The sequence below is a fragment of the Ctenopharyngodon idella genome, chromosome 21 (genome assembly GCF_019924925.1).
Source record: "Ctenopharyngodon idella isolate HZGC_01 chromosome 21, HZGC01, whole genome shotgun sequence".
In the NCBI taxonomy this organism is placed as follows: domain Eukaryota; kingdom Metazoa; phylum Chordata; class Actinopteri; order Cypriniformes; family Xenocyprididae; genus Ctenopharyngodon; species Ctenopharyngodon idella.
The window spans coordinates 3,791,447-3,808,529 of NC_067240.1; the positions used below are offsets into that span (position 1 = coordinate 3,791,447).

The 17,083-nt window shown below is 38.6% G+C and overlaps 1 protein-coding gene across 1 annotated transcript in view; it reads left to right on the top strand.

Annotated features, from left to right (window-relative positions):
• Positions 1-7,050: 7,050 nt before the first annotated feature.
• The window catches only part of col27a1a (collagen, type XXVII, alpha 1a), a 74,454-nt gene continuing 64,421 nt past the window's right edge, over positions 7,051-17,083 (top strand). The window contains exons 1-3 of the mRNA XM_051878054.1: positions 7,051-7,500; positions 12,317-12,384; positions 14,060-15,669. Of these exons, the coding sequence (XP_051734014.1) occupies positions 7,448-7,500; positions 12,317-12,384; positions 14,060-15,669 (1,731 nt within the window). The 5' untranslated portion in view covers positions 7,051-7,447. The remainder of the gene's footprint in view (positions 7,501-12,316; positions 12,385-14,059; positions 15,670-17,083) is intronic.

Sequence of the window (17,083 nt, forward strand, 5' to 3'; positions counted from 1 at the left end):
GAGCTATAAACTTGATGTCGACTGCATTGAGATTCTAATTGGTTTGAGTTCATATTGAGACTTTTGATCGCAGAGCTTCATATCGTAACAAATCCTGGCACAGTTCGAGACACTTTTGGGATCTCTTCTGAAACTCTAGAGGAGTTACATGTGAGATTATTGGGATCTTTATCTTAGAAGAAACATCTGAGAAGCAGGAGTCCTTCAGCAAGAGTCTCTACTTCATCTCGCTACTGTCTTGGAGACACAGTTTTGTTGATTCATATTTTTTCTTTCCCATTTCAGGCTTTTTATAGTCTTTAGATTAATGAGATCATTCCAGCTCCATGTTCATTTTGGCACTCACTGATTTTGCTGTGTGCTTTAATCAAGTCATTTACCTGCAGGAGGAGCTGCTACTGAACCCACTGAAGGATCTATTTGTGTTCGCTACTATAAGAATAGTCGAAAAGCATCTGCCAGACCAATTTATATAATTCATACCGCTATTATCCTGATGATCTGTGGTCAGCACTGAAACACAGAACAGCTGATAAAACACAGTATACACACAAATCCATTGCGAAGAGATAACTGACCAAAGCTGCGGTCAACAAGCTGTTTCCTGCTGCCGCCTTTCATTTATTAACTTACTCAGTAAAAGCTGTTACTATTTTGCATGGGCAAACACCATGAACTATTAATTATTTCTTTCTCTCGCTGTAATTAACTTTGTTTTTGCACATATTGAATTTTTAAAACACTTAAAATGGTCACATTTATCATTAGCTGATTGTATTTAGATGATTAAGACGCTTGGAGCCATTTGAGGCCGCTTTTTGCTGAGTATGGATCATTATTTGGTCGTTTGTGGAAAAGACTTTCCATCATTTGTAAGTCAGTGAGTATTATGAGTTATTTGATGTTTTCTTTTCTTCGTATGCAGCGAGGCCCTGTAGATCGGCTCGGGCCGCTCTGCGATTGGCTCAGGGCGTGGCACAGCAGACTTGGGGGCGTGTCCTGCTTAATGATGGTGTGTGAGCTCGTTGAGCGTTTGATCTGGTCTGGATGGGTTATTTGTGGAGTGTTGGGATCATTTGGTTTGGACTGTAATTAAAGCTTTGGGTCAGCATGAGCATAATCAAAGCAGTCTGGGTGGTACACTAAAGTACACTAAAGCACACACACACACACTCACAATGGTACACACAAGCTAATCTGTAATTTTAGTGCAACGCTGAAACACAGGAGGAGGAACTAAAGTGTACAGCACACAATTTAGAGACACCAAGTAGGTGTCATGGACAACAGGGTGTGTGTATCTGCTTTCAAAGTGTGTGTAGCTTGAGGCAGAGTGTGTGGAGATGAGATACAGGTTGATTTTATGCTCAAAATACAATATTATATACAATATTAGTTATTGACAGTCTATTTAAAGGGGACTTATTATGACTTTTTTCAAAGTCTTGATTTTTTTGGCCATCTACTAGAATATGTTTTTATGCTTGAATGTTCAAGAAACATTAAAATATTTGACATTGTTGCAGCTTCTCTCTTCCCAGTCTGTCAGTAATGCTCCATTTAGTTTTTGTCTCTATGAAGCCCCTCCTTCCAAAAAGCACAGTGTGCTCTGATTGGTCGGCTGGACCAATGTGTTGTGATTGAGCGTGTTTGGGAAATGTCATGCCCCTTACCATAACCATCAGTTTCAACACACCACTAACGCAGCAAACCATGTCCCGCCCCTTTATTTTGCATATGCTATGGGCGAGAATAATTTAAATGAGGAATATTGTGACGTGTTCGTTCCCGGAAGAAAGCTCAAAACTACAATGGAGGAGTTTCAGGGAGTTCAGAAACTGATATAAAGAATAAAGGCCTGTTCACACCAAGAATGATAACTATGAAGATAACCATAATGATCACTATATTATTGTCCACACCAACAAAAGAATAATAGTTCTGAAAGTGATTCCAATTATAGGTATAGTTTCTCTCTTTATCATTATCATTATATATCATCCTTAGTGTGAACGTGCCTTTACTCCCTATGGGGTGACTTTGTGCTTTGTAACTTTACAGACCTTTCTCATGCTCAAACAGCAACATTACACACTATAGAAAGCTGAACATGTAAAAAAAAGCATAATAGGACCTTTTTAATATTTTGCAGAAAGATAAAAATCACTCCTATGTTCGGAATAGCATTGTCACGGGTAGCTCCACAAAGGATGATGACGAAGATGATAGAGTTCAAATAAGGTGTATAACTTTAATAATATAAAACAAAAGCAGTATTCCAAGATGAAGGTACAACGCAACAGTGTGAATCATACACAAACAACACTAGACAAAGAACTGAAGGGCCTATATACACCAGATAATGAACAAACAGGTGAGATCTAATTAATGAATAACTATGGAAACAACTAGTGGCGGGAAACTGAGAACAAAGGAAAACTAACTAGATAACTAAGGCAGGGAAAACAGGAACTGAATACAATAAAAATGAAACCAAAACTGAGCATAACTGTGACAAGCATTCTACTTGTGCTAGTGTGCACATTAGGTGAATTTTCTCTATGTTGGTAACTACACAATCTACTGTACTACATTTGTGCAGTATACAACAAGACGCTGCATTGGATACTGCATCCCACAATGCAGTGTGCTCGTCTTGACCTTCCATTTCCAGTGAAACTTAAAGGATTAGTTCACTTTAAAATGAAAATTAAGCTTTACTCACCCTCAAGCCATCCTAGGTGTATATGACTTTCTTCTTTCTGATGAACACAATCAGAGTTATATTAATAAATATCCTGACACATCCGAGCTTTGTAATGGCAGTGAGCGGGATCGATGAGTATGAGCTGAAGAAAGTGTCTCCATCCACATCCATCCATCATAAATGGGGTGGGGGGTGGGTTAATAAAGGCCTTCTGAAGCAAAGTGATGCATTTGTGTAAAAAAAAAAAAAAAAAAATCCATATTTAACAAGTTATGAAGTAAAATATCTAGCTTCCGCCAGACCGCCTTCCGTATTCAAGTTAGGAATAAAGTGTAAACTGGCGTCACGTCAGTTAAGCTTTTTCCATAAGTTGAATAGGGACGTAGCGTAAGCTTTTTGAACTGTGAGAGTTTTACACTTTCTTCGTAACTTGAATACGGAAGGCGGTCTGGCGGAAGCTAGATATTTTACTTCATAACTAAATATAAATATGGATTTTTAAAAAAAATTTTTTTATACACAAACGCATCACTTCAGCTTCAGAAGGCCTTTATTAACCCCCCGGAGCCGTGTGGAGTACGTTTATGATGGATGGAATCACTTTCTTCAGCTCATCGTTGGTATCACTCACTGCCATTATAAAGCTTGGATGTGTCAGGATATTTATTAATATAACTCTGACTGTGTTCATCAGAAAGAAGAAAGTCATATACACCTAGGATGGCTTGAGGGTGAATAAATCTTGGGGTAATTTTCATTTGAAAGTGAATTAATCCTTTATTGACTCATTATTTTAAATAACATACTCTCAATACAGGTTATTTGTTTCCTTCTTTCTTTCTTTTTTTTCTTTTCTTTTTTTTTTTTTTTACAAAATAGTAGGGAAAGATATTGGTCAAATATATTTTAATGTTTTTTAATGAATTCTCTTATGCTCACCAAGGCTGTATATATTTGATCAAAAATACAGTTAAAAATTTTTTTTTGTGGAAACTGATCCCTTTTTTCTTTAGTTTTCTTTGAAGAATAGAAAAAGAACAACATTTATTTGAAATAGAAATCTTTTTGTAACATTATAAATGCCTTTTGATCCTTGCTGAATAAGAGTATTAAAGTATTTATTATAAATATATATATATAAGTATAACTTTTGAATGGCAGTATACTTCACAGTAGGCAGTATGGTAGTATTCCGGTCATGTTTGAGTCTGAAAGAAGCAGTCCAGTGACCTTTGAACTGTGGTGATATAGGTTCTATAGAGCCGGAGCTCTGAGAAACGGCCCGTGTGAGATGATGGATTAGTTCATAAAGAGGATTAGCAGGAAATATTAGTCTGGTTTATGGATGTGTTCTTAACATTCTCTGATACATGAACAACAGATGATGTTTGAATACAAAGCAACACTCATGCCTCAATAATGACAGATTGGACAAAAACACAGGAAAGAAGCCAAATCAGTTTATTCATGCTTCATTTCAGTAAAGTAATCTGTATTTCATTTCTTTCTTTCATCTTCTGCTTTTGATAAAACTGAGCCTGAGGTTTGCTTGAATGAATTTGTTCATTTGTTTTAACACACACACACACACACACATATATATGTATATATATGGTGAAGTCAGGTCCCTAGCATCTCCTTATTTTTTAGATGCACTGTATTATTTGCTATTATTGCCATAACCTTCATTACCTTAATTTTAATGTTAATTATAGAAAGGCTGCATTATCTACAACAGTATAAGTAAGATGATGTTTAATAGCTTTTTGGCTGTTGGTTAATGTTATTTTTCCACCCGTCTGATGTCAGCTGGAACTTTATTACATTTTGATGAAAGATTACAAATACAAACTTTTTTACTTTGAAATAACTTGCACTAATGATAGACCAAGGAACGTGTAATAATAACTCAAATTTTATTTCATGCTGACTTAACTGTGTTCTGCTTAGGTGTTTTATGTTGCAATATTTTATATGCTCTGCTAAACCCAGCCGCGCTGATTTCGTGTCTTTGGATTAACGTGATCCTTGAGGAGCTTCTATCTTACTGTAAATCTGCTCAAAACCCTCGTTATAAAGCCTGTGTAATGACACTATCCAGGTGTGTGGCCTCATCTCTGCCTGTTTTCTGTATTCGTATGATCAATTAGTGACATACACAACCAAACGCTAACTGATGCTGACATCAAGCAAGAAGATGAAAGAATGTCAAGTGATTGATGGAGGGAAAAACACACTCTTGCTGATGGCCAACAGTGCATGTGCGGTATAGTAGAAATGTATACTTAAATGTACTCGCGTTTACAGGGTGGGACATGTGCTGGCCTGGGCGTGGGCTTGTGGCCCATATTTAGATCAGAATCTGTATCTTTACAGTGAGTTAAATTCACGCTGCTAAATATCCATGGCAAATTGTCAGGTTTAAGCAGTGGTTATGCATCCAAAATGCACATAATTAGAGGAAATGCTTTACACAGTAACTTTTCAGACCTGCTTCTCCTCTGAACAAGCCATAGAGAGACTCAAAATGCTTGAAATGTTTGCTGTTTTTCTTCATGCTTAAATCGTTTAGCACAGAGCACGTTTCAGAGATCTGCAGGTATCAGTCAGGACAATCAGGTGTTTCAGCAGGTTAAGAAAGTACAACTTTTCATTTTGAAAGGGAGTAAAAATAAAGGTTCCAAAAGGTTTTTTTACTGGTGCTATATCAGAACCATTTTGGTTTCCCAAAAGATCCTTTCAGTGAACAATTTCTAAAAGAACCATTATTTTCTTAGTGTGAAGAACATTTTAAAGGGTTAGTTCACCCAAAAATTAAAATTCTGTCATTAATTACTCACCCTCGTGTCATTCCAAACCCGCAAGACTTTTGTTCATCTACAGAACACAAATTAAGATATTTATGATGAAATCTGAGAGGTTTATGACTCATTCATAGACAGCAATATAATCACCACTTTCAAGGTCCAGAAAGGTACTAAAGACATCGTTAAAACAGTCGACGTGACTACAGTGGTTCAACCTTAATGTTATGAAGCGACGAGAATACTTTTTGTGCGCCAAAAAAACAAAATAACGACTTCAACAATATCTAGTGAAGGGCGATTTCAAAACACTGCTTCATGAAGTTTCGAAGCTTTACAAATCTTTTGTTTCGAATCAGTGGTTCGGAGCGCGTGTCCAACTGGCACAAAAAGTATTCTCGTCGCTTCATAATATTAAGGTTGAACCACTGTAGTCACATGAACTATGTCTTTAGTAGCTCTCTGGGCATCTGAAAGTGTTAATTATCTTGCTGTCAATGCAGGCCTCACTGAGCCATCGGATTTTATCAAAAATATCTTAATTTGTGTTCTGAAGATGAACGAAGGTCTTACGGGTGTGTAACGACATGAGGGTGAGTAATTAATGACAGAATTTTTGGGTGAACTAACCCTTTAAAGGTTCTTCATGGAACCGTCAATGCCAGTAAAGAACCTTTATTTTTAAGAGTGTTCTTCAACCCTATAGGTTATAAAGCCCTGTTCCAGAAGTTAGCATCACTATCCTAAAGGTTTAGAATCAGAAACAATATAATCCTACATTCTAAAAAATAATGTGTTGGCGCTACAAAAAAAAAAAAATTAACGCAACAGTTTGCATCAATGTTTTTGAGTTATGACAACTTTGAGTGAATTTATGTTTAACCAACAAGCTACTTTGAGTTAGAGGAACTTAATCATTTGTAGCATAAACACACATTTTTAAGTTGATTACTCAAAAAAAATTAAGTCGCTCCATACTTATTTCGTTTTGTTGACAAATCAGAAAATATTTCTTAGGAATAAAATGTTATATAAAATCAGACAAATGATATATGAACAAACTCTCTGTAAAAACCTTCAGAATATTGAATAAAACTGTCACGTTTGGTGTATGTAAGTGCTACTAAGTGAAGATTTCTGGCTCAGTGAATGAGGGGGAAAAAAAAATAATAATTTGGCCTTTAAAGATATGTTGCTATTGTAATTGGAATCTAATGGTGCTGCAATGAAAGTGCAATAAAATAAACACTTAAACGTGTATTTTGGATGCTTTCTTTCCAGTAGCCTAAAACAACACAATATGAAAAGCCCAAAATCTCAAATTGACCAGCAGTGCATGAAAAAAAAAGTTTTTGCCTGAAGTGTCTTGCCTAAACCAGTTAAACAATTATGAAAACAAGTTTGAAATCTGGAACAAGACAATCCAGCGTTAATCCAGCCTTAAAATTGACCCTGGGTTAACATGTTGAAGTGTGAAAAGCCCATTGGTAACCTAACCTTGGCAGGGGCTGAGGTGCCCCGGTGTGCCCTCCCACAAGGGGCGTTATGTACGGCTGCCCTGTAACCCGACACCCGGCGCTCGCCACAGCTGCTCTCCAAACTGCTATTTAAAAAAGGAAAAAGGATGAAACTTCCACTCCTGACTCCTCAAACCCCCCAAGCACCAAACATCCAGTAGCCGCTGTAGCTGTTGCCAACCCGGCATAAATGCCTACAGCACCCGGGCAGGACCGGACAGAATCGCCCGCGGATTATTCCCGTCGCTCCACGGGAGGGATTTATGGTGGTGTCGCGCGCAGCAGACCGGTGGGAGATCGTGCTCATTCCGCACAACGGTTTATCCGATGCATGAGACGACGGCTCGCGCTCTCGGGCAGCGACGCAGTCACGCAGATTAACGGATCAGGATTTTGACTGCCGGGACAAATGAATACAAATGAATTTAGCGACCCGAAGGAGAGTCCGCAGAACCTCTCGTCTGGTGGCAAAGTAAGTTTCAGTTTTACCTCATATCAGGTACCTACTTAACGGGTCAGTCATGCAGGTCAAGCACCTCCGTTCCCCGGTAACACCGGAGACAAAGAGCGCTTGGTGACTGGATGTTTGCGCAGGGCGCGCTGGTTTGTGTGTGTTGGTGCCGGGTGAATGGGCGCTTGTTCGCTCGCGCCGCTTTACCTGTGTTGCTTGGCGAGCGTTCAGAACTGAACAGAACCCAATCTTTAACTGAAAGGGTCCAGGTGTACCAGCAGAGATGTGCTCGAGCCAGCTCTTTACCATCATTACGCGCAGGCAGCATAGGTTTCTGAAGAGGTCCAAGAACTCCAAGGTCAGTTTAATACAAACCTTTTGCGCACTGGCGTAGTACATGTGGTCTTGACTGTGGATCAGGTCTTTGGGTTCATTTCTAACTCTAGTAAGGGGTCGTTTATATAAGACGCATTCTCGCTATCTTTTATTGTCTTTTATATTGTTCCTTTATGGGTTCATTTAATTTTGTTCCAGCAATTAGTTTTAACTGTATGTTAAAACAAATAAATAGCCTTTCTGGCAACATTTCATTCATTCAGTAAACCCCTGTAATTGATAATGCATGTTTATCTAGGGTCACTTTTTTGTCATTGAGTTGACTAATATCCCATTTATCCTGAATTAACCCTGCATGTTGTCATATTAACGTTTTTTGATTTATTACGAGTCCAACAATGACTTGCGATTCATTCTAATTATTTCAGTAACCGACAGATTCAAATGTTTTTGATTCACTTAAAAGAACCGGCTCGTTTAGTGATTCTTTGAATCGGACTACACTGGTCATGCTGTATATTCAGTATTGTTATCAGTGCAGGACAATCTGTCCGAGCGGTTTTAAGATTCACGGAATCAAATATCACTACCGGTATTTTTGCGCTCTAGGGAAGCGCGCTCTAGGTTCTATTTGAGGCGCTCGTGGAAACATGGAATTCTTGGAGGCGTCCGTTCAAAATAGGCGCAGTGTGCGTTTGTTTGTATGTGTACATGTGTATTTGCCACTGAGCATCACAGAAAACCGCACAGAGACGCTAAACAAACAAGACTTCCGTTCCTCACACCCTCAGCTGTGGCTCTGATGCCCGCGGTGCGAGTGGACGCGGGACGAATGAATGAATGAATGAATAACCTGTTCAGGTCTTAGAATAGCTGACAGAACACCTAGATACAGTGAAATTTCAAGCATAATGTAAACCGAGAATGAAATGTGCTTTAAATCGACTATACAGGTACTCCAGCAATGTTCCCGCGTACAACGTTCCAGGAATGTTATAGAACGTTCGCCGGTGTTTATATCACAAATTCACATTCTAGGAACGAAACATAAAGTTTGTTAGAGTTTAAGACAAGCAAATGTTTCATCAGGTATAAAATACTCAACAGGTTTTACAGTTTAAAGTGTGCTTTCTGTGACTTTGGTCATTGTTTATGGTGTGTTTTTTTTACATACCATTCTGACAGCCAGTAAACCACATATTTTATGATAGTTACCCAAATGCATTGCACATATCTAGGGCAGGACAGCAAGAAAAAAGTCCCTTAAAGTGACTAAATAAAAAACGAAACTAGGGAAAAAGGCCATGAGTCAATCTTGGAAATGAACCACTTGAACCACTTCCAGCAAACTTGAATCTGAATAGAAATTGTAGTTTTGTGATGCTTATCAATTATAGACGTCATAATATCATATCTAAGGACACGAATGTCCATTAAACGTTATTTGATTAAGCAACTGTGGCGATTCCGCTAAAAGATATAGTCCCTGAGGTGTAACTGAGGCGCGCAGTGATATATACAGTAGCTGGTGAACAGGTGTTTCCCGTCATAGCTGTATTATGTATTTTAGCACTGCCGAAACGCTGAATTGAGCAATCAACTATCCGTTTCATAATTATATATATAGTGCGTCTGATTTAGTGCATCTTGTGCGGTCTGTTCTGAGCTCTCTACCGCTGTTCGTTTGTTTTTTGACACCGGCGGTGATTTCTCCGTTTTAAACTGAGCGGTGTGTAACCGGATACCTTGCACTTCCGCCGCTGTCCGCCAGGGTGCGCCCTACATAACAAACCTGACAGGAATATAATGATTTTGGATCCACTCTGTTAGAGATATATGCTTGTTTGCTACATATACACGTATATATTTAACATAAACTTGTATTTTGCGCCTAAAATGAAAGAGTGAATTGGAGAAAGATGGAGTTGTAGAGCAAGGCTCATGTTCTTCCTCATCAATGTCCATTACTGTGTGCCGAATGGAAGGAATTTTCCACTCTTCTATTACTGAAGTAAGAGAAAGAGAAGGGTTGTTGTATGCAAGGATGGGGCTTTTTAGTCGTCTGTGTACATAGTGTGTGTGTGAGTTTACACATTTGTGTGTACATGTGGTTGCTACCATTGAGCAAATTCCACTCACTAAATAACTGTATGCCTGCATGGAAAAAGGGAAACATGAGAGCTAAATACACTATTGACACTACACACACACTTTTACTTTAAATGAAGACAGACTTCTAATGATCTTATATAAGCTAATTATAATGAGTATTTATTTTATTTTATAATTTTTTCCAACTGGCAACATCCTTGGATGTCTCAAAATGGTTTTGTCTGATTTTACCTACTTCTGCGGTCAAGTTTGTGCCCAAAACTTACACATTCATGTTCATTTTCTCTTTTAAATCTGCTTATTGGACATTTTAGCATCTCTGAGAGTGAATCTGTCAGCTCATTTTCCCATGCGTTTTCCTTCAAAATTAAAAATTAAAATCCGACAGATAAGATTTCTGTTATAGCAATACACAAATATTCACTCACACAGTGTTTATGAGAGTCAAGAGATGCTTGACACATAGATGAGTAATTCTCTTCAGTGAATACAAACACACACATACACAATAGAAAGAGCACATTCAGCTGCGACACACACACACACACACTGTTTCTCACTCATCTGTTTGCGGTGGCTTACTAACTTTGAGGTCAGACTGGCCGGTGTTTCTGCTGTTCTGATTGGCTGAGAAACTCTGCGGCGAGACGCTTCACTTCCTGACTCAGGTACGGGGATCCTGGGGGAGTCTAGGGCCGCGTGTGTATGCATGACAGATAAAAGTGTGTGTGTTTTGTGGTCACCAGGTAATGTTTAAAGCAGCTGTCAGGCGAAAGCACACACACTCACACAAACATGTCCGCATACACAGTGGGGGTTTGGAGTGCTCCGTCTACCCTGCCAGTCATAATTGAAATCCTTCCCCTGTGGGTCACTTCCTCTTTCATGTGCCTGTGAAATCAGAGGTTAGAGTTCAGAGGTCAAAGTTCAACAGGGTCAGTCTGGCAAAAAACTACATCTGAGGTTCCTTTGTGGTATCGTCACACGTAAAGTCGAACATTTTTCACTGTAGTATTAGTGTTGTTTGCTAAGGTAAGCCGATGTTAGAAGGGTATTATATCGATGAGTATTAGATATTTTTTATAAAATATTTTTTTAGGTTACCTTTGCTGTCATCTGACATTCATGTAAACATTGTTAAATGTAATATTTAGCACATCTCAAAATAAATAAAAATAAAAATCAGTTTTTCACACTGTACACTACCGTTAAAAAGTTTGGAGTCAAAAAGATTGTTTAATGTTTTTAAAGAAGTCTCATGCTCTTTTGATAACAAATGCAGTAAAACTGCAATATTGTGAACTATTATTACAATTTTAATATATTTTAAAATGTAATATATTCCTGTGATCAAAGCTGAATTTTCAGCATCATTACTCCAGTCTTCAGTGTCACATGATCATTCAGAAATCATTCTAATATGCTGATTTGCTGCTCAAGAAACATTTCTGATTATCAACATTAAAAACAGTTGTTTACATTGTTTTCAGGATTCTTTGATGAATAAAAAGTTCAAAAGAACAGCATTTATTTGAAATATGAATCTTTTGTAACATTATAAATGTCTTTCCTGTCACTTTTGATCAATTTAAGCATCCTTGCTGAATAAAAGTATTAATTTCTTTCCAAAAGAAAAAAATTCTTACTGACCCCAAACTTTTTAATGATAGTGTATAATGTTACGAAAGCTTTCCATGTCAGATAAATGATGTTTTTTCTTACTTTCTATTCATCAAAGAATCCTGAAAAAAATGGACACAACTGTTTTTAACATTGATTATAATAATAAATGTTTCTTGAGCAGCAAATCAGCATATTAGAATGATTTCTGAAGGATCATGTGACACTGAAGACTGGAATAATGATGCTGAAAATACAGCTTTGATCACAGGAATATATTACATTTTAAAATATATTCAAAGAGAAAACCGTTATTTTACATTTTAACAATAGTTTTTTAATCAAATAAATGCAGCATAAAAAAATTAAAATCTTACCGATCCCAAACTTTTGAATAGCAGTTTACTTCATAAGCATATATTTGTATGCATATTTTAACCATTTTTCAAATGAAAGAAAAGAAACTAAAAACACGCACAATGTTTTCATTCACTATAAACATGGAAATACATTTAACCGGCCGGCATCATCCATCAGTTTGATGGTTCACTCCATTCACTCCGGAAAGATGGTTTTGCCAGTAAAATTTTCCGCTTGTTTGGGTCGAGGCCAGTGCAAGAAGCCTGAAATGTGTACCTCCATTGTAATGATGATGTTTTGACAAGTGGCTTCTGTTATGTAAAGGTCTGATTCAACATCTAACTCTGCTGCCCACAAAATAGTGGAAATTCAAATGAGTAACTCTGTCTTTCTCTCTCTGTGTCTCTAGGAGAGCTCTTCTTCTGTGTATTCTACTTTATTGTACTTCTTTTGGATTCACCCAAGTACTCTTTGAAGGTAAGATGTGAAAGATATAAACATGCAACATTTGTTTGCATGTGTGTGATTTCATTGGAAATGGTGGTTAAAAATTAGAAAAACAAATTTTTGAGGTCACTGAAATATTGCACAATTATTGCAGTTTCATGTTCTTACACTTTCCACTAAGTTTGGAAAGTTTTACAACATTTTATACCCTGATTCATGAAACACAAACCCCCTTTCTCACATATGTATGAGTTTCCTTACCCGAATTTTACCTTTTTTCCTGCCAAACATTGCTAAGTTCTGACAACTTTTCCTCCCTCAGTAAAGCATATCCTATAACCCCTCGTACATGAATGAGTGTGTGAGTGCATGTCTGTTTTATAGAAAAAATGACATCATGTTCCCTCTTGACTGCTGATTCATGCTGAACTCAACAGTAACACACATATGAAAACGCCTGGGAATAATGTTAAAATAAATCTACAGATTCAAACCGAAGATGACAGGCATTAAGATCCGTTCTGGCAGCAATGAGAGTTCATTAAGTTCATCTGCTGGCTTAACCTATCTATTATATATATATGTGTGTGTGTGTGTGTGTATGCATATATATATATATATATATATATAGATATAGATAGATTGATTTTTTTTTTTTTTTTTGACTGTCCAACATCTCAGATGAAAGTTTTCATTGTGCATGTTACATAATAATTATGCTGCATTCTAAGACACCTAAATTTGGCCAATTTATTTATGAGGAAGCATCACATGCGTCATGGATAAATCAATCTCAAAATGCATTGTGACAAGCTCAGCAAACCTTTTCATCCATTCAAGAGAACTATTGATAAAATATGCTATTTTTTTAATACTACAAAGCAATGAAATAAATAGCTTAATCTAATTAATACATGTTCTATTTTAGCCAGTTTGTATATGCACACTTACTTAAATCAGGTGGATTGGTCAAAGTTCTAGGATGCTTCTCAGAAATACGCAATCTGATTTCTGCCATCTTTGCTCTTAGGTGCTCAATTCTGAATTTTTTTTTTCTTCATTATCTGTAAATGCCATTTGACTAATTACTTTGGAACCACTTAAAAACAACTTCATGACAACACAGGCACCACAGGTACATGCCCAGTCCCAAAACCACTGATAGTCCTTCACAGTTTTTCTGACTGTTGATTGATATGGGTGTGAAACACAAACAGATGCTCATTTACACAAACAAAAACATCATTCAGACAGTGTACTATTGTGTGAATGAAGTAGTTCCTGAGGCTGTTCTCATACGTTTGGCTCTGTCCTGGCCTTGTGAAGCCAACGCTGACCCAAGTGAAACACACACGCACAAGTTCACTGTGATAAAGTCACAAATTTTCCTTGTCAAACGCCAGTTTTTAGCACTAGAGTTTTGGCATCAGATACAGACATGCAGCTGTTAACCCACTGCTTCTTTTTAGCCTCAAATGCTTTCCTGCTGTATTTTAACACACATGGCACAAAACTGAATTAGCGCATTAAAATGATGTAATAGGGAGCCATGGACCCCCTAAAGATGCCATGAAATCAAAGTGAATGTATTATGGCTTTAATTTGTTGTTTGTAATTAAGTAAAAATATTTAATATTAATATAAATTCTATTTATATATGTTTAACTGTGAATATGTATTAAGATGTGTTTGGTTTGTGTTGCAGATGTGGATGTGTTGCAGCGGTTGGCTCTGCGTGCTGAGCTCGGTTCTCGCGCCGTTCCCGCTGGCGTCATCTCCCTCCACTCTGGAGTCATTCTCACGACACGGGCACGAGTTACCACTGCGACACGCTCTGTGTTCCCACCAGAACTCTTCTGGAACTGCACTATTATCCTGAGCGTCCGATCTCACCGCATAAACTCAGCATTTCTCTTCTCCATCCTATCTGGGAGTCGGATTCAGCTCGGGCTGGAAATTTCGCCCGGCAAGCTAACGCTTCACGCCGGCCCTGGGAATGCCGCGGTCTTCCCGTACAACCTCCATGACGGACGCTGGCATCATCTAGCCTTCCTTCTAAACGGGCAATCAGTGACCCTACACTCTCCCTGCTCAGAGAGCAATGGCGGAGTTACACAGAAACTCCCCATACTTCCCGAACGTCTGAACCCTCGTGGAACATTCCGCTTGGGCGGCAGCAGCGCTTTGCTTCCGGGTGCGGTACCCTTTGAGGGGGCGGTTTGTCAGTTTGACGTAGTTCCCTCGGCACAAGCCCAGCAGAATTATTGCAGCGCCATCCGTAGGCAGTGCAGAGAAAATGACACCTACAGGCCAGCGCCTCCTGCTCTACTTCCCCTCCCATCCCGACACGCCCCACCACTATTGGCCCACACATTACCACCTAATCGCACTTTCACTTTCACTCCCACTAATTTCCTTTGGACATCCATAAATGGTGCAGTAGGTTCTTCTGCTGCAAGAATGAACGATGGTGTACGACCTAAGCCTTCCTCTACCACACCTCCACCCCTTTCCTTGATGCAAACAGGACTTGAACCTCCTTTATCTTGGGGATATTTAAATTCTGTCACCCCCAAACCTACTCTCAGGACACCCAAGCCGACTGCCTCAAAACCTGCGGTCTGGCTTACCCCCACCAAACCAGCTGGATCCAAACCCACTCCAGGAAAATCATCTCCAAAATTTAGCGCAACAAAGTCTTCGGAACCAAAGCCCACGATTGCTCGACCAACCTCTTCCAAACTTGGAAGTTCAAAAACAATTGGACCCAAAACTACGCCACCGAAAGCTTCCAAACCAACAGCTGTAAAACCCACGGCAAAGAAGCCAACACTTGCACCAAAGCCCATCAAGATCAACCCTACAAAGAATACTTCTACTGGAGCTCAACCTATCAGTCCTAACAAGAAACAAAATACCAATCTAAAACCGTTGTTAGACCCGAAACCGGCCACCCCCAAAAGACCCTCGCCAACCAACAAAAAGCCACTCCAGCCCAAATCCGAACCATACACCACACCACCATCCCCAAAATCCACCTTTGCCCCAAACCCCACACCCAAAAAGAACCTTCCAACACCCAAATCCACTCTGTTCACCACCGCTGCACCAAAGAAACCACCAAAAACTCTTGAAACCCCCAAAGTCAATCCTGACAAACCTAAAATGCATTACGTCACACCACGCACTCCAAGGTTTGCCGTCCAAACTGTGACCCTCCCAGATTTCTACGATTTCCAGAGCTTCGAGGTGGAGCCAACACACTTTTCACTTCTGGTTGGACCTCCAGGACAAAAAGGAGATCCCGGGAAAATGGTAGGAGAGCTGCAATGTTGTTGTCTGTGTGAGTTTGTGTGTTGTCAGGCCTGCGGCTTGTGTTTGATAAAGTCTTGATAGTGCATCATATGTTTGTAGGTAGTTTGTAGGTAAAAATGGGCACATAAGGAGGATATTCCTCCCATAGTAACACATACAAAGATATACAGAAGAGAGGAAATTTTGTTGCAACATCACATAATCCTACTTTTCTTATAAGAATTTTCCAGCAAGTATGTTGTCTGTCCACACTGAATGCGAAAATGCTGCATGACACAATAACATCCAATTAAAATGTATTTGATGTTAAATCTGGAGCAAGATCTTTGAGCAATGAAATATCCCTGTAAGTGGGGCTGTCTAGCATGGTACAATACAAATAGAAGACAACTGACAGACTAAATGTCCCGTTGCTGGTCGTGATTATAGCTGCTTAGGGCAAAAACATTAGATTAAAGCTAGGGTAGGCAATGTTTATCAGAAACATTTTTTGTTATACTGGTTAAAACTCTCTTCACATCCTGATAGCAATCAATAATAGAAGTGGTCTAAATATTAAAAAATGTGAAAAATATATATATATATATATATATATATATATATATATATATTCTGTGTATATATATATATCTTCTGTGAAAGTCTCGGGACCAAAAAATGTTCGTCCAGTCTAATGATAGGATATCCTACCTGCCTATTGCATACCTCTGCGCACCCTGCTCACAGAAACATCATGCGTCATTTGCGCGTTCCATGAGGCTATGCAGAGTTGTAGACAGACTTCAGTCACCGAGCGCCACAAACAAACAGCAACCGCCTTTTACAGTTCCTCCTGAACCAAAACTACGGCAAACGTGATGGATTTGTTTAGATCCTCAGACTCGGATTTATGCTTTTCTATGTAAATACACTCTCAACGCTGAAATGAATCTGCAGCAGTCATGTGGTACAAGTCAGAGTCGTTCATTATTTATGTTATGTGCTTTAAAACATGAGGTAATTTAACACTGTCTCTTGTGACGCTTTGCAGACTCTGCTCTGGCTGTGCGCATTCATGTGTTTTGGAGGAGGTGTGGCTTTGTAGAGCTCTGAAGGGAGGATAGGATATTATGCTTTCAAAGCGAACTTGCTATTGCTACAAAACTGTTAAACCTAGCTTTAACATAGAAGAGATTGTTTTTATCCCTTGTCAAGCCTGGTTAAGACAGTGTACAATTGTTTTAAGGGGCAGTGTATATATATACAGTATATATACAGTACACTACTATTCAAAAGTTTGGGGTCGGTAAGATTTTTAAATGTTTTTGTCATTTATTTTGTCAAAAGTCTCTTCTGCTCACCAAGGCTGCCTTTGATAAAAAAAAATAGAGTAAAAACTGTAACATTTTTACAATTTAAAATAACGGTTTTCTAT